The 17,324-nt window shown below is 42.4% G+C and overlaps 1 protein-coding gene across 9 annotated transcripts in view; it reads left to right on the top strand.

The window, feature by feature from the left end:
* ERMARD (ER membrane associated RNA degradation) overlaps nt 1-17,094 on the top strand; it is a 32,331-nt gene extending 15,237 nt beyond the window's left edge. For 3 of the 9 annotated variants that reach the window (XM_017507599.2, XM_017507598.2, XM_017507601.2), the window contains 9 exons: nt 3,678-3,707; nt 4,984-5,052; nt 6,425-6,598; nt 9,550-9,633; nt 11,335-11,411; nt 12,005-12,130; nt 12,523-12,747; nt 14,757-14,870; nt 16,905-17,093. In XM_017507599.2, the coding sequence (XP_017363088.1) occupies nt 3,678-3,707; nt 4,984-5,052; nt 6,425-6,598; nt 9,550-9,633; nt 11,335-11,411; nt 12,005-12,130; nt 12,523-12,747; nt 14,757-14,870; nt 16,905-17,088 (1,083 nt within the window). In that variant the 3' untranslated portion in view covers nt 17,089-17,093. Of the gene's footprint in view, nt 1-3,677; nt 3,708-4,983; nt 5,053-6,424; nt 6,599-9,549; nt 9,634-11,334; nt 11,412-12,004; nt 12,131-12,522; nt 12,748-14,756; nt 14,871-16,904 lie in introns of all 9 variants that reach the window. The other 6 variants (XM_037731065.1, XM_017507600.2, XM_017507593.2 and 3 more) reach the window with 5 other exon arrangements.
* Nucleotides 17,095-17,324: the final 230 nt, after the last annotated feature.

Raw genomic sequence — 17,324 nt, 5'->3', positions numbered from 1 at the left:
AGGGAGGGGAGCACTACACACTGGGGTCAGTTGTGGGGAAACAGGGGAGGGACGGTGGGGGGTGGGAAGCTGGGGAGAGATAGCAAGGGGAGAAATGCCAGATGTAGGTGATGGGGAGGAAGGCAGCAAATCACACTGCCACGTGTGTTCCTATGCAACAATTTTGCATGTTCTTCACATAATACCCCAAAACCTAAAATGCAATAAAATAAATAAATGGGAAAAAAAAAAGAAAATGAAACCCAACACATGAGAAGTTTTGGACCCAGCGAAAGCAGTGCTGTGAGGGCAGCTTATGGCCCAGGAGCCAGGCTTCTCAGTGTTGCTTCTCACTGACCTTCATCTGATCTGTGCAGTTAGGTCTGCTCATGTTCGCTGAGTTCCTCAGCACTTCACATTTGTGTTACTTCAGAAAGGCATTGTTTCCCACAGATTTGGCCTCTGAACCTTCCTCTGTCATCTCAGCCTCATCAGCTGCAGACTCCAGCAGCACCTCATGTTTTCCCATGCTTCCCATGTCCACTCAGTGGCCAGCATGGCTGGTGGGTTCCACCCAGCCGACCTCGTCTCTTCCTGTCCAAGCTGAGAAGCCCCGCCTGGCTCCTCGGCCCACCCGAGCCTATCTCGCGATTCTTCCACCTTTTCAATTTTATTCTTACAGTCCTGCTGATTCTTATTTTTTTTTTTTTAGGTTTCTTTTTGAGACAGGGTCTCGCTCTGTTGCCCAGGATAGAATGCAGTGGTGCGATCATAGCTTAATGCAGACTCAACCTCTGGGCTCAAGCAATCCTCCCACCTTAGCCCCCCAAGTAGCGGGACCACAGGCATGCGCTACTACACCCAAATAATTTTTAAGGTTTTTTTTTTTTTTTTTTTTTTTTTGTAGAGATGGAGTCTTGCCATGTTGACCAGGCTGGTATCGAACTCCTGGGCATAAGCCATCCTCCTGCCTTGGCCTTCCAAAGTTTTGGGATTACAGGTGTGAGCCACCATGTCTGGCTCCACTGATTATTTTCTAAACTGATATTCTTATGTTGTTTATGGTTTTTCCTTTGTCTAACCTCTTTTATGATGTTCTGCCACCTGTCAGATGGAGCTCATGTTCTTCACGTGGCAGCAAGGCCTCGGGTTCTAACCCTGCCCTCGTCTTTGGTTGTGTTCCCTGTTTGTGTTCTCCAATGTAATGTAGGCTTCTTGTCCACTCCAGAATTTGCCTGTCTTTCCTCTTACTTTGTCCCTCACCCCCAGACTTACCAGTCCAGGTGATGGGCTATGGCCATAAGAGTGACTCCCAGAGGCTCATCTACTCAAAGGTGGAGGCTGCTTTTCTCTGTGTTTCTATTTCATCTTGGAGACCATCCTGCTTTGCCTTACTCACATGTGTTTCTGCAGAGGTCTCTGCAGCTTCTCCAAGGCAGGCCTTCACATTGCTGTCGCCTGGTGCCCGTAATCAGTGCCTTCTGTGTAGGCTGCATGGTGTGGAGAGGAGCTTAGGAAAGAGTTGGGTCCTTGCTTCATGAGGCCTGCTTGGGAATCAGCTGCATGGCACGCTCCATCACTGTAGGGCCATGTGGTACAAATAAACTTGTGTATTTGGATATTTACTTATCATTTGACTTCATAAATAAATAAAATGACTGTTTCCACAGAGGATATGATCTATCAAAGAATATGTTAAGTTTTAGCCAGGCTTTTATCCAGAATAAACAGGATCAGTTTGTAAGGCAGTACGTTGGGAACCAGCCCAGCCCTCAACGTGGGTGCCCGTGTCCTGGCAGTGATGAGGGAGTGAGAAAAGAAATGAAGACAAAGACACAAGAATAGCATTTGACAGCTTGGGTCCAGGGGTCCAGTGCACTCTGTCAGGGTGATCTGAATTGGCATGGAGCTCTGGGCTCCAAGCGCTTTTATTAGGTGTATTGCAGGCTGTGAGGAGGGGGTTGAGGAGGAGGACAGCCGGAGGAAGAACATGTGTCTGCAGCATTCAATAGCAAACATGGTTCTCCTAAGAAATGCTAAGGACACTGAGATTTCACCACCCATTGTCTATCCAGGTGTTTTGGCAAGAGAGGTACAGTGGACAAGGTGCCATAAGGTCTGACCACACACAGTGCATCAAGGGGCTCTTATCTCCCGAGCATTGTGGACACAGAGCAATGAGAATTGCTCCATATTCTGAGAACACAGGCAGAGCCTGTGGCGTTCCAGTGTCTCTGCCCTGTAAGGCCTTCTGGCTTTACCAGCTCTCATCTATGAAGACCCTTCCAAGTCTTATGAGCAGAGGTTGCATTTCCTTCCTAGAGTCTTTTGCATAAGCTCCCTTTACGAGATCCTCATACAAACTCTATGTTGGGAAGAGTTGTGGGACCAAAGCAGTTATTTTTTTCTGCTCTGCAATCACACCACAGTGTTCTGTGGTTATAGGGCACTCTCAGATGGGCTTTACCATAGGCCTCCTGTTACTGCTTGATCTCTGCTTTTATTCTACTACACCATAGTTTGGATATGATCTGTGGCACAAATCTCAGTGTATAAAAAGCAGAGCAAGCTTGTAATCATTTAACTATAAGTAACACAGGTCTGCCCCTGGCCATCTCTTCCCATAGCAGTACCTATATGAAGATATTTCATAAAACTTATCAAAGACTTTTATTATTTACTGAATACTTTTGTGGCATGAGGTGTCTTCAGGACCAGTGGAAGATATGAATATGAGTGAGATTTTCTGACTTCAGAAGCTTATTGATCATGGGAGAGTGAGAAGGCATTAATATTTGTTTTATAAAACAAAGTAGAAGCTACTGCATGTAGTTGATGGAGGTAAATGAAAAATTCCACTTTTTGGAGAAAGTGGGAATATGTGGTAGACAATTGGATGTTTAGAACAGAACTCAGAAGGAATTTTAGGGCTAGCAATTCAGATTTGAGAGCTAAAGATACAGATTTTAGAATCATCTGTGTAGTGAAAAATGTTGAAGAATATTGGCAATATAAAATTTAAAGTAGGTTATTAAACATTAATAAATTAAAAAACATTTCTAGGGAGCTAGCTTACACAAAATCCTGATTTCATCATGCGGTCTATAAAATCTTTACTAAAGTTCCCCAGAAATTGTTTGAGATGGGCATTATTCACTTCTCGTTTTGCAGAGAAAACTTGAATCTGCAGAGTCAAATCAGTTGCCAGGGTTTGCTGTCTAGAAAATGTTGAAGTTGGGATCAGAACTCAGGGCAGCCTGTGTCTGTAGGCTGTGCTGATGTTGCAGAGAAGTAGCATGAATGAATGAAATAAATAAAAACGGACAAGGCTATTCGCTGGCAAAAATAGGAAGCTGTGTCCACTTGTGCACAAATGCCAGTCGTCAGGAGAAATACTGTGTTGTATGAGCAGCGATTTGTGAGGGTCTGGGATTGAACATTTTAGAAAGGACTGGGCTAAAGCTCCATTGAGCGCAGTGTCCTAATGTGGCTTCATGGCCAGCTGTGCCATGTTTTTGCAACTTTTGTAATGTGTTTATTTTGTCAGTGATATTCCTCTCATAGTGTTTCTAGATGAATGTTTAACAAGAAACTTTGGGATATTTGGCCATGTACCAGAATTTTTTCTTATTTTGAATAGTGTTACCGTACTTGTATTTTGCTTTAATTGTTTATTTTCATTTCTTTCCTTTCTTAAGTCAACAGCTCTTTATACCACCTTTGATGAAGTAAGTAATTAAACTTGATGAAGTAAGTAATTAAACTTGTTTCAAGGTAACTTGAAACAAGCAGGACATTGTCTTCTTTTAAAATACAAATTAAAACAAAATGAAAGATCGGCCATAAATCATATGCTTACAGAAGAATGTCCATAGTAATATGAACCAAATAAAAGCTTATAATTGATATTTCAGGGTAATTTTGAGGCCCCATATTACTAATCTAGCTCCTAAAGCTATACAAAGTTCAAAGTTGGAAAGTACTAAGTAATCTAACATGATTAGCTATAATTATTTAGAGGCTTGCATTTTAGATTTAGGGGTACATCTTTTTTGTATGAGAAATATTCCCTAACTACTGTTATGAGTGTATAGTATATACTGATTCATTTAATCTGCATATTGGGGGTGTGAAGAGTAAAAATCACAGTTGAAAATGCCTTTTATCACCCATAAAGCATAGAGGCTTTTGTGCATGTAATCCTGGGTAGCATTCATGTGCACCTAAAGTGTGACAGCCTATAGGAATCCAAGGGAAGGGCCACCTGTAGGGATCTGGATATTCAGTTTTGCCTTTAAGACAACCATTAGATTCCTAAGTGAGTGTGTGGTGGGTAAGTTAAAAATGTGCCTGCTTACTAGCAGAGCTTCTTCCATTAGGTGAATAATCTGCTGATATTTTAATATGTAAGACCTTTGGTAACATGAGGATTTGACTGGATAGTGCAGTCCAGTCTATAGAGAGTCAGGTCTGTGGGATTGATTGGGGTGGTTGGGCAAAGTCCATGGTGAGTTAAGAAGTGACTTAGGAAGTGACTGATGTATATAAAAACAACACACATGTATGCACACACATACACACACGAACACATACCTCCATGCCACATATACAAACAGGCATATACACCCCCACACCACATATGCAGACACATATACTACACACACACACACACATACACACAGTTGCATATAAACACACAAATGTACACAGCCCCACTCCACCTATGCACATATATATATATATACATACCACACACATACACAGTCACATATACAAACAAATGTGTATATTCAATTAATATATTCTTAAAGACATTCTATTGGTTAAGAAAATATTTCCTGAACACCTGTTTGCTGTATTTTAAAGACTATCCTCATGCCATTTAATTTGCTTGGACCTTAGATAACAAGTTACGCTAAAAGTGCTATATCCATCAACTCTGAAAGTTCTCTGTGTTTATGTATGGGGACCAATTAATCAATGTATTTATTTTTGATATTTTAGATATTGGCAAAACACTTGAATGATGGTGAAATCAATCAGCTTCCTCTTTTCCTTGGAGAGCCTGCTATGGTAAGTATTAGGTATTTTCCAGGGTAATATTCTTTTATTTATGGATGTCATCAGCACTTCTCTAAAATGAAATTAATTTTGACTTCTGGTTTGCTCAAGAAAAATACTTCTGAACCATTCCTGTGCTGTCTCAGCTTCAACCACCAATCAGCTCATGCTTCCCATGCTGTCACTTCAGCTGGGGTACTCTGCTTTATGCCGTTATTTAAATGTCCTTTATAAAGGCCTGATGATTCAGCTGCCCTATCCCTAAGCAAAATTTGAATTTGTTTTTTACATGTATTTGTGCCTTGTTAAATGCAACAGGCTGGGCGCAGTGACTCAGGCTTGTAATCCCAGCAATTTGGGAGGCCAAGGTGGGCAGATCACCTGAGGTCAAGAGTTTGAGACTAGAGCCTGGCCAATATAGTGAAACCATATCTCTACTAAAAATACAAAAAAATTAGCTGGGCATGGTGGCGTGTGCCTGTAGTACCAGCTACGTAGGAGGCTGAGGCAGGAGAATCACTTGAACCCAGGAGGCGGAAGTTGCAGTGAGCTCAGATCGCACCACTGCACTCCAGCCTGGGTAATAGAGCGAGACTCCATCTCAAAAAAAAAACAACAAAAAAACCAACCAATAGGGAGTAATAAGATTGAGTATTGGATGAAAAGAGAATCACTAATTGTTTAAAGCCATTTATCAACTTTTTTATATTTTATGAGGATATTTCAGTGACTAATTTGAACTGCAATAGGTATTTGTCATTTATTCCTTCAGATTGAGTCAGGTGACCTAGAACCATGCTCCTGTTCTGTGACTTTAGACTCTGTGCTCTGTGGGCATCCGTTTTTACCATCGAAAAATAAGACGATTGAACTAGTTTAATGTTCTTTCCACCTTGAGTCTCTGTGACTCTTCTGTCCATTGGCAATTTGCCTAGGGCAGCAGTTTTCTGACCTCTTTTCCCTACAACCTGTGGGAGAGGCCTTGGACTAGTGTCATAAGAAGCAACAGGCTTCGAAGGTGAAAGAGCAGATAAGAAAGTGCAGGGGCTGTGCTCACACAAGCAAGAGCCATGATTTCTTTTATTGCCTTGGAAAAGCTCACCTGCATATGCTCATACTCAGTTCCCTTCCTTGGAGGAGGGTGAAAACAAGCAAGACTGGAGTTTGGTAAGACTCCAGTACCACCCTCGCAGCTCTGTCTTCCCCACCGCCTCTCCGACTCCCTGGTCTGTCCTGTGGGTGCAGAACAGCTCTCTCCAGCAAGGCCCCACCCAGGGCTTCAGAGGGCTTGATGGATGTACCCTTCCCTTCTGTTCAGCAGCATAAGGCACAGCTCTCTGCTGCGGATACTAATAAAACATTTTCTCTGTTTATTTTCTGAAAGGAATTTCTCTGGGATTTCCTGAACCATCAGGAGGGTCCCCGCTTAAGAGATCATTTAAGCCACGGGGAGATCAACTTACACGAATTTTCAAAAGAAACAACTAATCAGTTGCTTGCGTTTTCTGTTGTACTGTTACTCAAATTTGTTGATGAAGGTCTGCTATCAGTTTTTAAGGTAATTTATTGAGAAGAAAATCATTAATTAGATTAACTGTCATTCAGCTATGAAAAAATATGGTTTATTTTTGAAATGTAATGAACTATTAATCATCTTTTAATATATCTGAGTTACAGTATCCTCCATCAGGAAAAAAAAAAAGGGATTGGATTACATGTATGTTTATATTCTCTATCGCATATCAGTCAGTATTAATCTCAGCTAAAGTTAACTCATTTCTTAAAAACACATTTGCTTTTGAATGTAACAGTAGCTAAGTATTGAAAACAAAAGAACAAATTATAAAACAGGATTAACCAAATATTAGGAAATTTTTACAGATTTTTGCCAAATCGATGGGGTAGGATATTTTTGCATCGTCAATAAACTAATTCTTCTATTTCAAAATAAATAATTTGTTAGAACATTTGTTATTGATATTTTAATATTTTCAGATAATACATATGATAGTTATTTTAAAAATTGTTTGAAAGTTCAAACAAAAATTAATAGAAACAGAAAAATTAATGTGAAAAAGTAACAGCCCTCAGGAATTCCATCTCCCAGAAATAACTACTGGTTAATAATTAGGTGGCGTTGCTCCACATTTTTTCTATGAGTATACCAACGTGAGTTCATAGGAAGATACATTATGTTTTATAGCTACCGTTTCTCATTAACAGTGTGTTTTTGGCATCTTTGTTCTGCTTTATTCTTTTTGTCAGCTGTTTGTTATTTCATTTTATCAGTATGTTGTAATTTACTTATGTAATCCTTCACTGATGGATGAGTTGTAATATTCCCTGATGTGGAAAATTCCTAATTATGCTGCTTAAATGAACATCTTTGTTCGTTTGGGCACTTATGTAAATACTCTTAAAAAGTAAAATTCGAAGACAAAAGATATCAATACTTTTTTTTTTTTAAATGAGACAGGATCTCACTGACGCTTAGGCTTCAGTGCAGTGGTACAGTCATGGCTCATGACAGCCTCAACCTCCTGGGCTCAAGCCATCCTCTTACCTCTGCCACCTGAGCAGCTGGGACCATAGACGCAAGCCACCATATCCAGCCAAGATTTTGTTTTTATTTTCATTTCTTTTTTTGTGTGTTTACTAGATGTTTATAATTCATTCATGAATTGCTATTACTGTGTTTTCTCCTTTTTTTTTCAGTTTTGTATTTCCCATTGGTTCACTAGCCTTATTTGTGTACATATTGCTTTGTTATTTGTCCATAGGTTTTGATTTTTTTTCTCTCTTTGGCTTCTACATTTCGAGTCATTCTGAAAAGAATCTTCACTTTTCAAAATTAAAAATATATGTATACATTGTCTCTAGTACTTCTGTTGTTTATTTTCCTTTTACATCAAAAGATGTAAAAGGAATTTATTTCATCTTGAGAGTAAGGTACAGAATCTAGCTTTACTTTAAAAAAAATTAATTGCCAGCAAGTTGTCTCAACACCATTTATTATTCTGTGTCAACCTGTACAAACACAAACAACAATGAGCACCTCGTGGATTGAGTTAGGGATAATTGACATTTTTCACAATGTTGAAGCTTATTCAGGGACTCAGTGTTTCCCCATCTTCATTCCTCAAATCCTGAGCCTCCTGTCTACGTGGCATCTCCTGCCTCCCAGGTGGCTGCTCAGGCTGGAAGCCTCAGAGTCCCCTTCTCTATTCATACTCGGACCTTGGAACAAGTCTTAGAAATATGTTCCACAGTCCAGGCGCGGTGACTCAGATCTGTAGTCCCAGCACTTTGGGAGGCCGAGGCAGGTGGAGTTCAAGACCAGCCTGGCCAACATGGTGAAACCTTGTCTCTAATAAAAATACAAAAATTAGCCAGATGTGGTGGCAGGCACCTATAGTCCCAGCTACTTGGGAGGCTGAGGCAGGAGAATTGCTTGAACCCTGGAGGTGGGTGTTGCAGTGAGCTGAGATTGTGCCACTGCACTACAGCCTGAATGACAGAGCAAGACTCAGTCTCAAAAAAAAAAAAAAAAAGAGAAAAAAAATAATATGATCCACATCTGCTACTCCCTGTCCCTCCTGTGCCACCACCTGGCCATGCCGTCCTATCCCCTACCTGGAATGTCATTGGCACTAACTGGTCTGCCCACCAACTTCTGCGAGCCCTTCACCCTGTCATAACACAGCAGCCAGCATGATCCTTTTACAAATGTCATCCCTCTCCTCAGAAGCCCTTGGGTGGATTCACATCTTGGAACAGAAACCAGGTGCTCTTCAGTGGCATATGTACACTGCGTGTGTGTCTGCCCTGTGGGGGGACATCACCCATGCAGATACACACATGTGCCTCCCGCATACTGCCCAGCACTCTCCTTTGTGCACTCCAGGTTCTCAGACATCTGAGTGAATGGAAGGCTAGCACATTTCTTCTGTATTTCATATCTAGCTACTTTAGTTGTTTGTTTTGTGCTATTAAGAATTGTAGGTAGTTACAGATTTTTTACTTTATCAACTCACTGATTTTATTTCCCATGGGGTTTAGTTGGCTGACGGATTTTTAAGTTATGTGGTTATATCAGCTGCAAATAATGTAATGTTTATGCTTTTAAAAATATGTATATGCTTAGCAATTAAATGTTTATGTGATCTTTTTTAGTTGTATAGATTTTTAGTGTTCAAATGACTTTCCTAGTTAAATTTCCAATTCTTTGGGGTCTTTTTTTTTCTTATTCATTTCCAGTTTTGTGCACAGAGGGTGGGTGTGGCATTCGTGATCTACTATTGTTAATGGCCATCATTTAAAATCATTTTGTTGGCTGTGATTTTTCTGCCATGTCAAACCTATTTTAATGAAGCGTTTGCTTTTCTAGCTGCATAGAATTATTTGAAGAAAGATAATGAGAAATTGGGATTCTAAGTGGCCTGTAGTTCAATAGAAGAAAGCTAAAAACCTAACCAAATATTATAGTAACCACCATTTTCTCTAAACTAGGAAAAAGCAGTAGTGGAATTGTTGATTCATCTTGCAGAAGGCTATAGTTCTCGTTGCCATCCGGTTTCTCAGCTTAAAAAACAGGTATGCCAAATGCAGGGTGCTGGGAGGGGTGTGCATGTTTCTGACACCAGCTGTCTCTTGCAGAGATGTTCGGAGAGTGCAGTTTGCCTGCTGACTCAGACTTTGAGTTGGGCAGATCCAGCTTTCTAACCAGCGTGGTGCCTGCTGTGTCCTGACCTGGTTGCTCAGTCCTCAGAGGCTCAAGTTCCGTGTCTAGAAGTTGCAAGTAATGCAGTGCTGACTGCACTTAGTGTTTTTAGTGTTACATGGATGAGCACTGGGAAGTGTTTTTGCTGAATCTCCTGGCAGGCTGTTACTGCTGTCACCAGTAACAGAGAGCTAGGAGCAGTTTTTATTTGTCAGTGGTGAGTAACGTCAGTTTTTCTGCTACACAAGACTAGCTTTTGTTAACTTACTGAAACAACAATTTTTTAAGCATTTCTGCCAGAAGTTTCCAATTTGGAAGTCAGCTGAGGTTCTTTATTCTATATACAGGAGGACATGAGGGCAGTGCAAAGGAATGAAAAAAGAGGTAGTCCCCAGAATATACGCATCATGACAGTCACGCAGGTGAACATTCATAAATGAGATTATTTCTGAAATGAAGCTATAAAATCAACACATGGGGCCAGGAGAGATTTGCAAAGGCACTTTAAGGAAACGGTGCCTTGAGAAGTCTGAGGCCTCCTTGAGAATGCCTTAAGGAAAGTACTGTCAGCAGTGAAGTCGGGAAAGCAGCCTCCTGGAGGTGTGGGCCTGGAGGCAGAGCATGGGTCTGTGCTGGTTGGTTGCCATTCCCTGTTCATGCTGCGGACCCTTTACCAGGGGGATATCATGCTTTCCAAGAACAAGCCCTTACGAAGGTAGAGGTAGACAGGTGGGGAGGAGGGAAGACATAGGAAGGAAGAGGAGCTTCGGAAAGGCATGCTTTGTCTTCCAACCAGAGGTGCCGAGGTGCCAGGCCATCCTCTCCCGTGCCCCACGGTGGCTGTTTTGGGTCCTTACCATTCGCTGTCCCCCTCCTGGCATCTCACTGGTATTCAGGCAGCTTTGCATCCTGGGCTTTGGTTACTCCTGCTGTTGAGACCACCCATGCTCAGTGGTGTCAACAGCCACCATTTGACTTGCTCATACTCTAGTGGGTTAGAAATGGGGGAGCATCTGCCAAGGGATCTGCCTTGTGGCCTTGCCTGGGTGTTGACAGCTGTGGTTCCCTCAGGGCTTTGTGGGGGTCCCATCTGAGAAGGCTGGAAGTTGGCCAGAGGCCTCATGGGGTACCTGCAGGGACATTCCCAAGGTGACAGCTGCTGCACCCTAAGTGTGGCCTGAACTGGAGAGGCACCGGCACCTCTGACATGGCTTTGGATGCCATGCAGCACCCTCACATCTGCTGTGTTCTGTTGGTTACAAGCCAGTTGCTGGGGCTGGTGCAGATTTGGTGGGGACTTCCCTCTCAATGTGAGGTGTCAAAAGAGCCTGTGGACATGGTCACAGCCACCCCAGATGTTTACTCCCTACCATTCCCCTGGTAGTCTCCCCAGCCTCTGAACGTATTGAAGAACTGACACCCACCATCTAGTTTTTACAATGTTTAGAATTTGTCACAATTTTATAGATAGGTATTTTCTAGAGAGGAATGTAACATCCCTAACAATCTAAAAACATCGATTTTCTAGGAAGTTATTGTGAAATCTACAAAAGCAATATAACGTTTCCTCCCAGGTGCTGAGCTGTGAGGAAAGCATCAGGGTTTGGGCTCTGTTGCCTTTCCCCGAAGAACTCACTCAGGAAGCTGTCAGGTGCGTGTTGTCCTGAGGCCTGGCTGACCTTGAGCTTGTCTGGTACTGTTAATTTCAGCAGCATTTCTCCTTTAATGAGGCTGCTGTTAGATAAAGGGGGAAGGAGGAATTTCTGGGCATTGGTGGCTGGTGCAGACTGTGAGGAGCTGGAAGTGATGCTGAATGTGATTTCCTAGCTGGCATGGGGCCCTGGTGGAGACTGAACATGGAACGAGAAGCAGGTTTTGTGAGTGGACAATGGTGCCCACGAGAAATAGAGAGTAGATAGTAAAAAAGATGGGTCTGAAGCTCAAGAGAGAAGTGGGGATGGAGACGTAAATTTTGGAGTCGTACACTACAGTGGACATACTTGCTCAGCAGGAATAATACTCCGCTGATTCATTGTCTTTCGTCATCAGCGTATTTTGCTTTTGGCATTGGCGTCGTTTGTTTCTCCACTGTCTTGTCCTGGTGGCTTTTTCCATTTTATATTTGAGGAGACTAAGAGTCACATTAAGGTTGCTGCTCAGTGAACCATTAAACATTATTATGCATAGGCGCTAATATGGGCATTTTAATTATAGTCACATATCTTTAAATATTTTCTTTTTCAGATTAGAAGATAATTCTGAAACAAATGCCTGCCACTCTTTAATTACAAAAATTATGGATGAACTGTATCACCATATGCCTGAGAATCATTGTGTTTTAAAGGACTTGGATAGTCTTCCTACTGAGATGTGAGTTCCAGAACATCCTGACAACTGTTGAAACATTGATTCAGCCAATTAGCATAGCAAACTTAGCCATTATCGATGTTTTAGATTTTATAAACTTGGTAGTCTTAGAATCCCACTGTTACTGCTCCAAGAGGAATGATGAGATAAGCTTTGACAGTCACGGTGCAAGCTTGGCACATCTGATGAAGCTGTGAATGCCACATTCTGTTCACCACAATTCAGTATATTTAGTTAACACTTGCCACATGTCACGGTTGCCCTTGCAGACCAGTCAGCAATACTCAGCTAGCCCTGGCTCCCAGAAGGTTGCAGCCTTGCAAGTGCAGGTGCAGAGGAGAGTGAAGCGCAACTGAGGATCAGGATGCCTGTTGCAAGTCTCGCTCTGTTTGCAGGTGGCCCAGCTCACAGCTGCTCTGTGAGCTCTGCAACACACCCGTCCCCACACTATTCTGCCCCAGGATTGTGCTGGAAGTGCTGGTTGTGCTCCGAAGCATCAGCAAACAGTGCCACCACGTGTCCAGCCAGGTCACTGCCGCTTCAGAGCTGAGACACACACAGTGGGTGGAAAGGACTCTGCGGTCTCGCCAGCGGCTGAACTACCTGCGCATGCGGAGTAGGTGCGCGCTCACTTTCCTGTTTGGGAGGGGCACTGTGGGGCAGGAAGTTGTCATAGATGCAGTTCAGTCCCCACTTTCAGACACACATAGTAGGCCCTCACTGAACCTCATCAACAGGTGTTGATATACTTGGAGTTCACAACTGATAGTGTGAACCCAAAGTATCCGAGACAGCTCTCAATCCATTTAGAAAGTTAACTTTCCCAAGGTTAAGGATAGGCTGTGACAGCCTCAGGCAGTGCTGATGGCATGTGCCTCAGGGAATTTGGGACACAGCTTGCTTTTACACATTTTAGAGAGACATAAAACATCAATCAGTAGGTGTAAAGTGTATATTGGTTTCATCTGGAAAGGTGGGAAACTCAAAGGTGGGTAGACAAGAGACAAATGATTGTATTACTTTGAGTCTAAGAGACAAAGAATTGCATTATTTTGACTCTTTGATTGCCTTTCAGTGAATATAATTTACTGGTGAGGTGGGTAGAGGAATAGTCACACCATAGTGTGGCTCAGTGAAGCTGCATTTTCCATAAACATAGGGCAGAAGAAGCAATCATATATGCATTTGTCTCAGTTGAGCAGAGGGATGACTTTCTGTCCCACACCTGTGAAGATAAGCTAGCAATTACATTACCGGAGTGAAATTCAGCAGAACCCTTAGAGTAAAGATGTTGAGGCCCAGGAGGAATTTCCTTGTGGACAAACTGTGAGGGAGGTCTGTAACTTTTTTATCTTTGTAGCCATCTTATTTAGGAATAAAACCGGAGGCAGGTTTCTTGAGGCAGTTCCCAGCTTAACTTTTCTTTAGTTAAGCTTTTCCTTAGCTTGACTTGGCTTAGTGAGTTTGGAGTCCTGAAATTTATTTTCCTGTCACAATGGAAACAAAAGTTCCCACAGCCTGTTTCTGGTCGCAAAAATATTACCAAGCTTCTAAATAAGGACCCAAGACACTTATAATATTAAACACTGAGATACATATGAGCTCTTTGGACATTTAAGAAAGATGAATAAAAACAAGTGAAATAACTACTCAGTTTTTGGTGAGTGATGGCAGTCCAGGTGGTAGTTGAATCGGGGAACACATGTTTGCGGAGTGAGACCTCCCCAGGCCTGTGCCCCTTCCAGTTTCTTTTCTCACCGATGTGACAAAACAAAGTTGAATGAAATGTTATTTGAGGATTTGCTGGGCTGATTTTCATAGAAAGTGATAGTGTATACAATTTTAAATATTGTTTGTAATTTGGGCATGTGGAAATGTGGGTTCTATCTACCCAAATGAATATTTGGATTTAAAATATAACAGCAGATTAACTTCCGTATAACCAGCATTATGGTTTCTTCACTTATAGTGTATATTTTAGAATGTGCCACATCCTTAAGAAATGACCATTTTGGACACTTTTCTAGAATTTTTGGGTTGAGTGTATCTGTGGTTTTTAAAGTTTTACATAGATTCTCCTCCAGAAAAGTGCTTCTCAGTTTACACTCTTACTAGCAGTTTATAAGACAAGATCATTCTCTTGTTACCACTCTCCAAAACCAGAATATTTTTAAATGTATCAGCTAGTTTCATGGGAAAAATAAGATCTTACTTTAATTGGAGTTTCTTTAATCTGGTGGCATTCAGCCAGCTTTCATATTGAAGCCATTTGTTTTTCTCTGGTGAGAGTTCCTTTCTGGATGTCAGAGGGCAGGGAGCATGGGGGCGGCTGGGCACAGATTGGGCCTGCCTGGTGCCCCGTGAGCGTGCAGAGCCCCCAGCAGCCCTTCAGATGATGACTGATAGCAAGTAATGTGGACATGCAGGGCGTCCGGGAGCAAGGGCTATACTGGGCGTTCCCTCTTGCCACGAACCTGGGGGCTGGAAACAGGCATTGGGCTCTAATGATTAGGAAAATTACTATTTGAGAAGTTGAAGACGTGTTGATTAGGTGAAACATCTTTTTCCTGACGAAGGTGGAAAACAACCAGTGTTCCTCAAATTTTAATTTATTTTTATCTGTTTTTAGTATCAGACTTCTGTCCCCTGTGCTCAGCCTGGTTCTGTTACTCATTGTGCTGGAATTGGTCAACATTCATGCTGTTTGTGGAAAGAATACGCAGGAGTATCAGCAGTACCTAAAGTAAGTATGTCACACTTCTCTGCAGTAACAGTGTGTCGTGGGGCAGATTGGGAGTGAGCCTGTAGGAGTGAGATTGGGGCAGCGTGAGAGCCCCCATCTCCTTGGTGGCACCACCGCCGTATCAGGCAAGGGTCTGACATCTGGACTGCAAGGAAAATTTCTACCTCCAAATGGCTGAAAACCAATTTTTTTTTTTTTTCCCCAGAGACAGGGTCTTGTTTTGTTGCCCAGACTGGAGTGCAATGGCATAATCATGGCTCACTGCAGCCTCAACCTCCCAGGCTCAAGTGATCCTCCCACCTCAGCCTCCTGAGTAGCTGGCACCACAGCTGTGCCACCATACCTGGCTAATTTTTAATTTTTTTTGTAGAGATGAGGTCTTACTATGTTGACCTCCAGTGATCCTCCCACCTTCACCTCCCAGAGTGCTGGGATTACAAATGTAAAAGCCACAGCACCAGGCCAAAAACCAAATTTGGGTATGTAACTAATAGTTTCAAATTTGGGAAGTTCACTTTTTAGGACCATCCCGATCTAGGAGTCGAAGTGGTGTGACAGTTGTGTGATCCACTTGACATCCAGAGATTCCAAACTGAGGTGGCTTCCAGGCAGAGGTCCCAAAAGTGGTCATCTGGACTTGGGTGCAGCTACAGCTCCAGCCTCCCTCAGCTGCCAGGAGGTTCTGAGTATCTTGGTTTTAAGCCAATGTTTTGCAGGTGCCAGGCAGCTCAATACATGTTTAAATGAATGTGAAAATAAAACTGGGGTATCTTATGGAAAGAAGCATAGGCCCCTGCTGACATACAGCCTGTTACAGCACAGCTCAGTGTTAGGGGACTCCAGCTCAGTGTGCTCCATGCTGGGCACTGCTGGCATTGTGGACTGGTGCAGGGACTGCCCTGCTCATAGTAGGACACGCAGCAGCAGGCCTGCCTCTACCCATGAAGTACCAGTCATGTAGAGTCGTGTACCACCCTCCATGTGACAGTCAGAAGTGGCCTAGACATTGCCAGATATCCCCTGCAGGTCAGAATACCCCAGTAGCGAATGCTCTTCTAGACAAAGTGGCTTTTCATCATATTATTCTTTTAGCTTCTCTTTAAGTTTGGGTATTTTCAAGATAAAATGTTGGTGAAAACTACCTGGCAAATGTGGAAAAAGTAAAGATGACATTTATCAGTCAGAGCCACCCCGCTGTTAACATTCTGACAAATAATCTTAAAGAAAATTCCTTTAACAGCAACAACTGTCTCAGTGGCATGTGTCTCCTCTGAGCTTACCCCTCCATCACGAAGGACGGAAGCTGGACATGTGAGGAGGGAGAGGGTGTCCTGCTCACGAGGCTCCTGATGGGGCTAAATGGCTTGCTTGTCATTGCTGCTGACCCCTGAACAATGTAGGTTTGGACTGCACAGGTCCACTTGTACAGGGAGTTTTTTCAGTAAATACGGTTGGTCCTCTGTATCAGCAGGCTCTGCGTCCCATGCAAACACAGATTGAAATTACAGTGTTCTTGGTTGCAGACATCAGTGTGGGAAAAACCACGAAAATCTGATTGTGAAAACTGCATGTACAGAGGGCCAATTTTTCATGCTGGACTTGAGTATGCTTGGATTTTGGTATCCACTGGATGACTGTGTATTGTGTGTTTATTCTGTGTTGTGCCTTTATTCTGTGTTGTGTGTTTAGGATGTGTTGTGCATTTAGTCTGTGTTGTGTGTCAGTTTGGTGCAGATGACCCCTAAGTTCCTTCCTGGAATTACAGCCATCATGTCCGAGCTGGAGAAAGAATGTTTGAGAACGTGTTTGCGTGGGAACCTGTGCAGGTGTCCAGCAGCGTTTACATTTCAGCATTTTTCTCTTTCCTCTAATTTGTATTCTCTTATTTTTGTTTTATATGAATTTATTTTTCTTGAATCCTCAGACATAAATTAAGTGCCGTTTACTTTAGGAATAACTGCAAGAATTAAGAGAAAATATTTAATTCATTGTTTCATTTTGTAATGGAGTAGATAAAACAATTTTTTCTTACAGGTTTGTAAAGTCGATCTTGCAATACACAGAGAACCTGGTGGCTTACACCAGCTGCGAAAAGAACAAGTGGAATGAAGCTATCCATCTTACACATACAGCTTTGGTGAAAATTTGGACTTTTAGTGAGAAGAAACAAATGTTGATACATTTAGCCAAGAAATCCACAAGTAAAGTCCTCTTATGAAAACACTTATAAGTCAGGATGTGTTTAATTTTAACAGATTTTAATAGCGTGTAAATTGAAAACCCAGAGCTAGGGTGGACTTCAGGGTCTGCTTGACCAGGCTTCAGGTTCTGTTTCTCAGCAGCACCCTGATTTGCCCTTTCCGAGTGATCGGTGTGAGTCTCAGTCTGGCTGCTTTTGTGGTGACCAAATGGCTGCTGTACAGGTATTGATCGACTTACAACCTACGCAACTTA

This window comes from Cebus imitator, unplaced genomic scaffold, assembly GCF_001604975.1.
Source record: "Cebus imitator isolate Cc_AM_T3 unplaced genomic scaffold, Cebus_imitator-1.0 Scaffold380, whole genome shotgun sequence".
Classification (NCBI taxonomy): domain Eukaryota; kingdom Metazoa; phylum Chordata; class Mammalia; order Primates; family Cebidae; genus Cebus; species Cebus imitator.
Note: the sequence above shows the minus strand (reverse complement) of the source record. Positions and strands in the feature narration are given on the sequence as shown.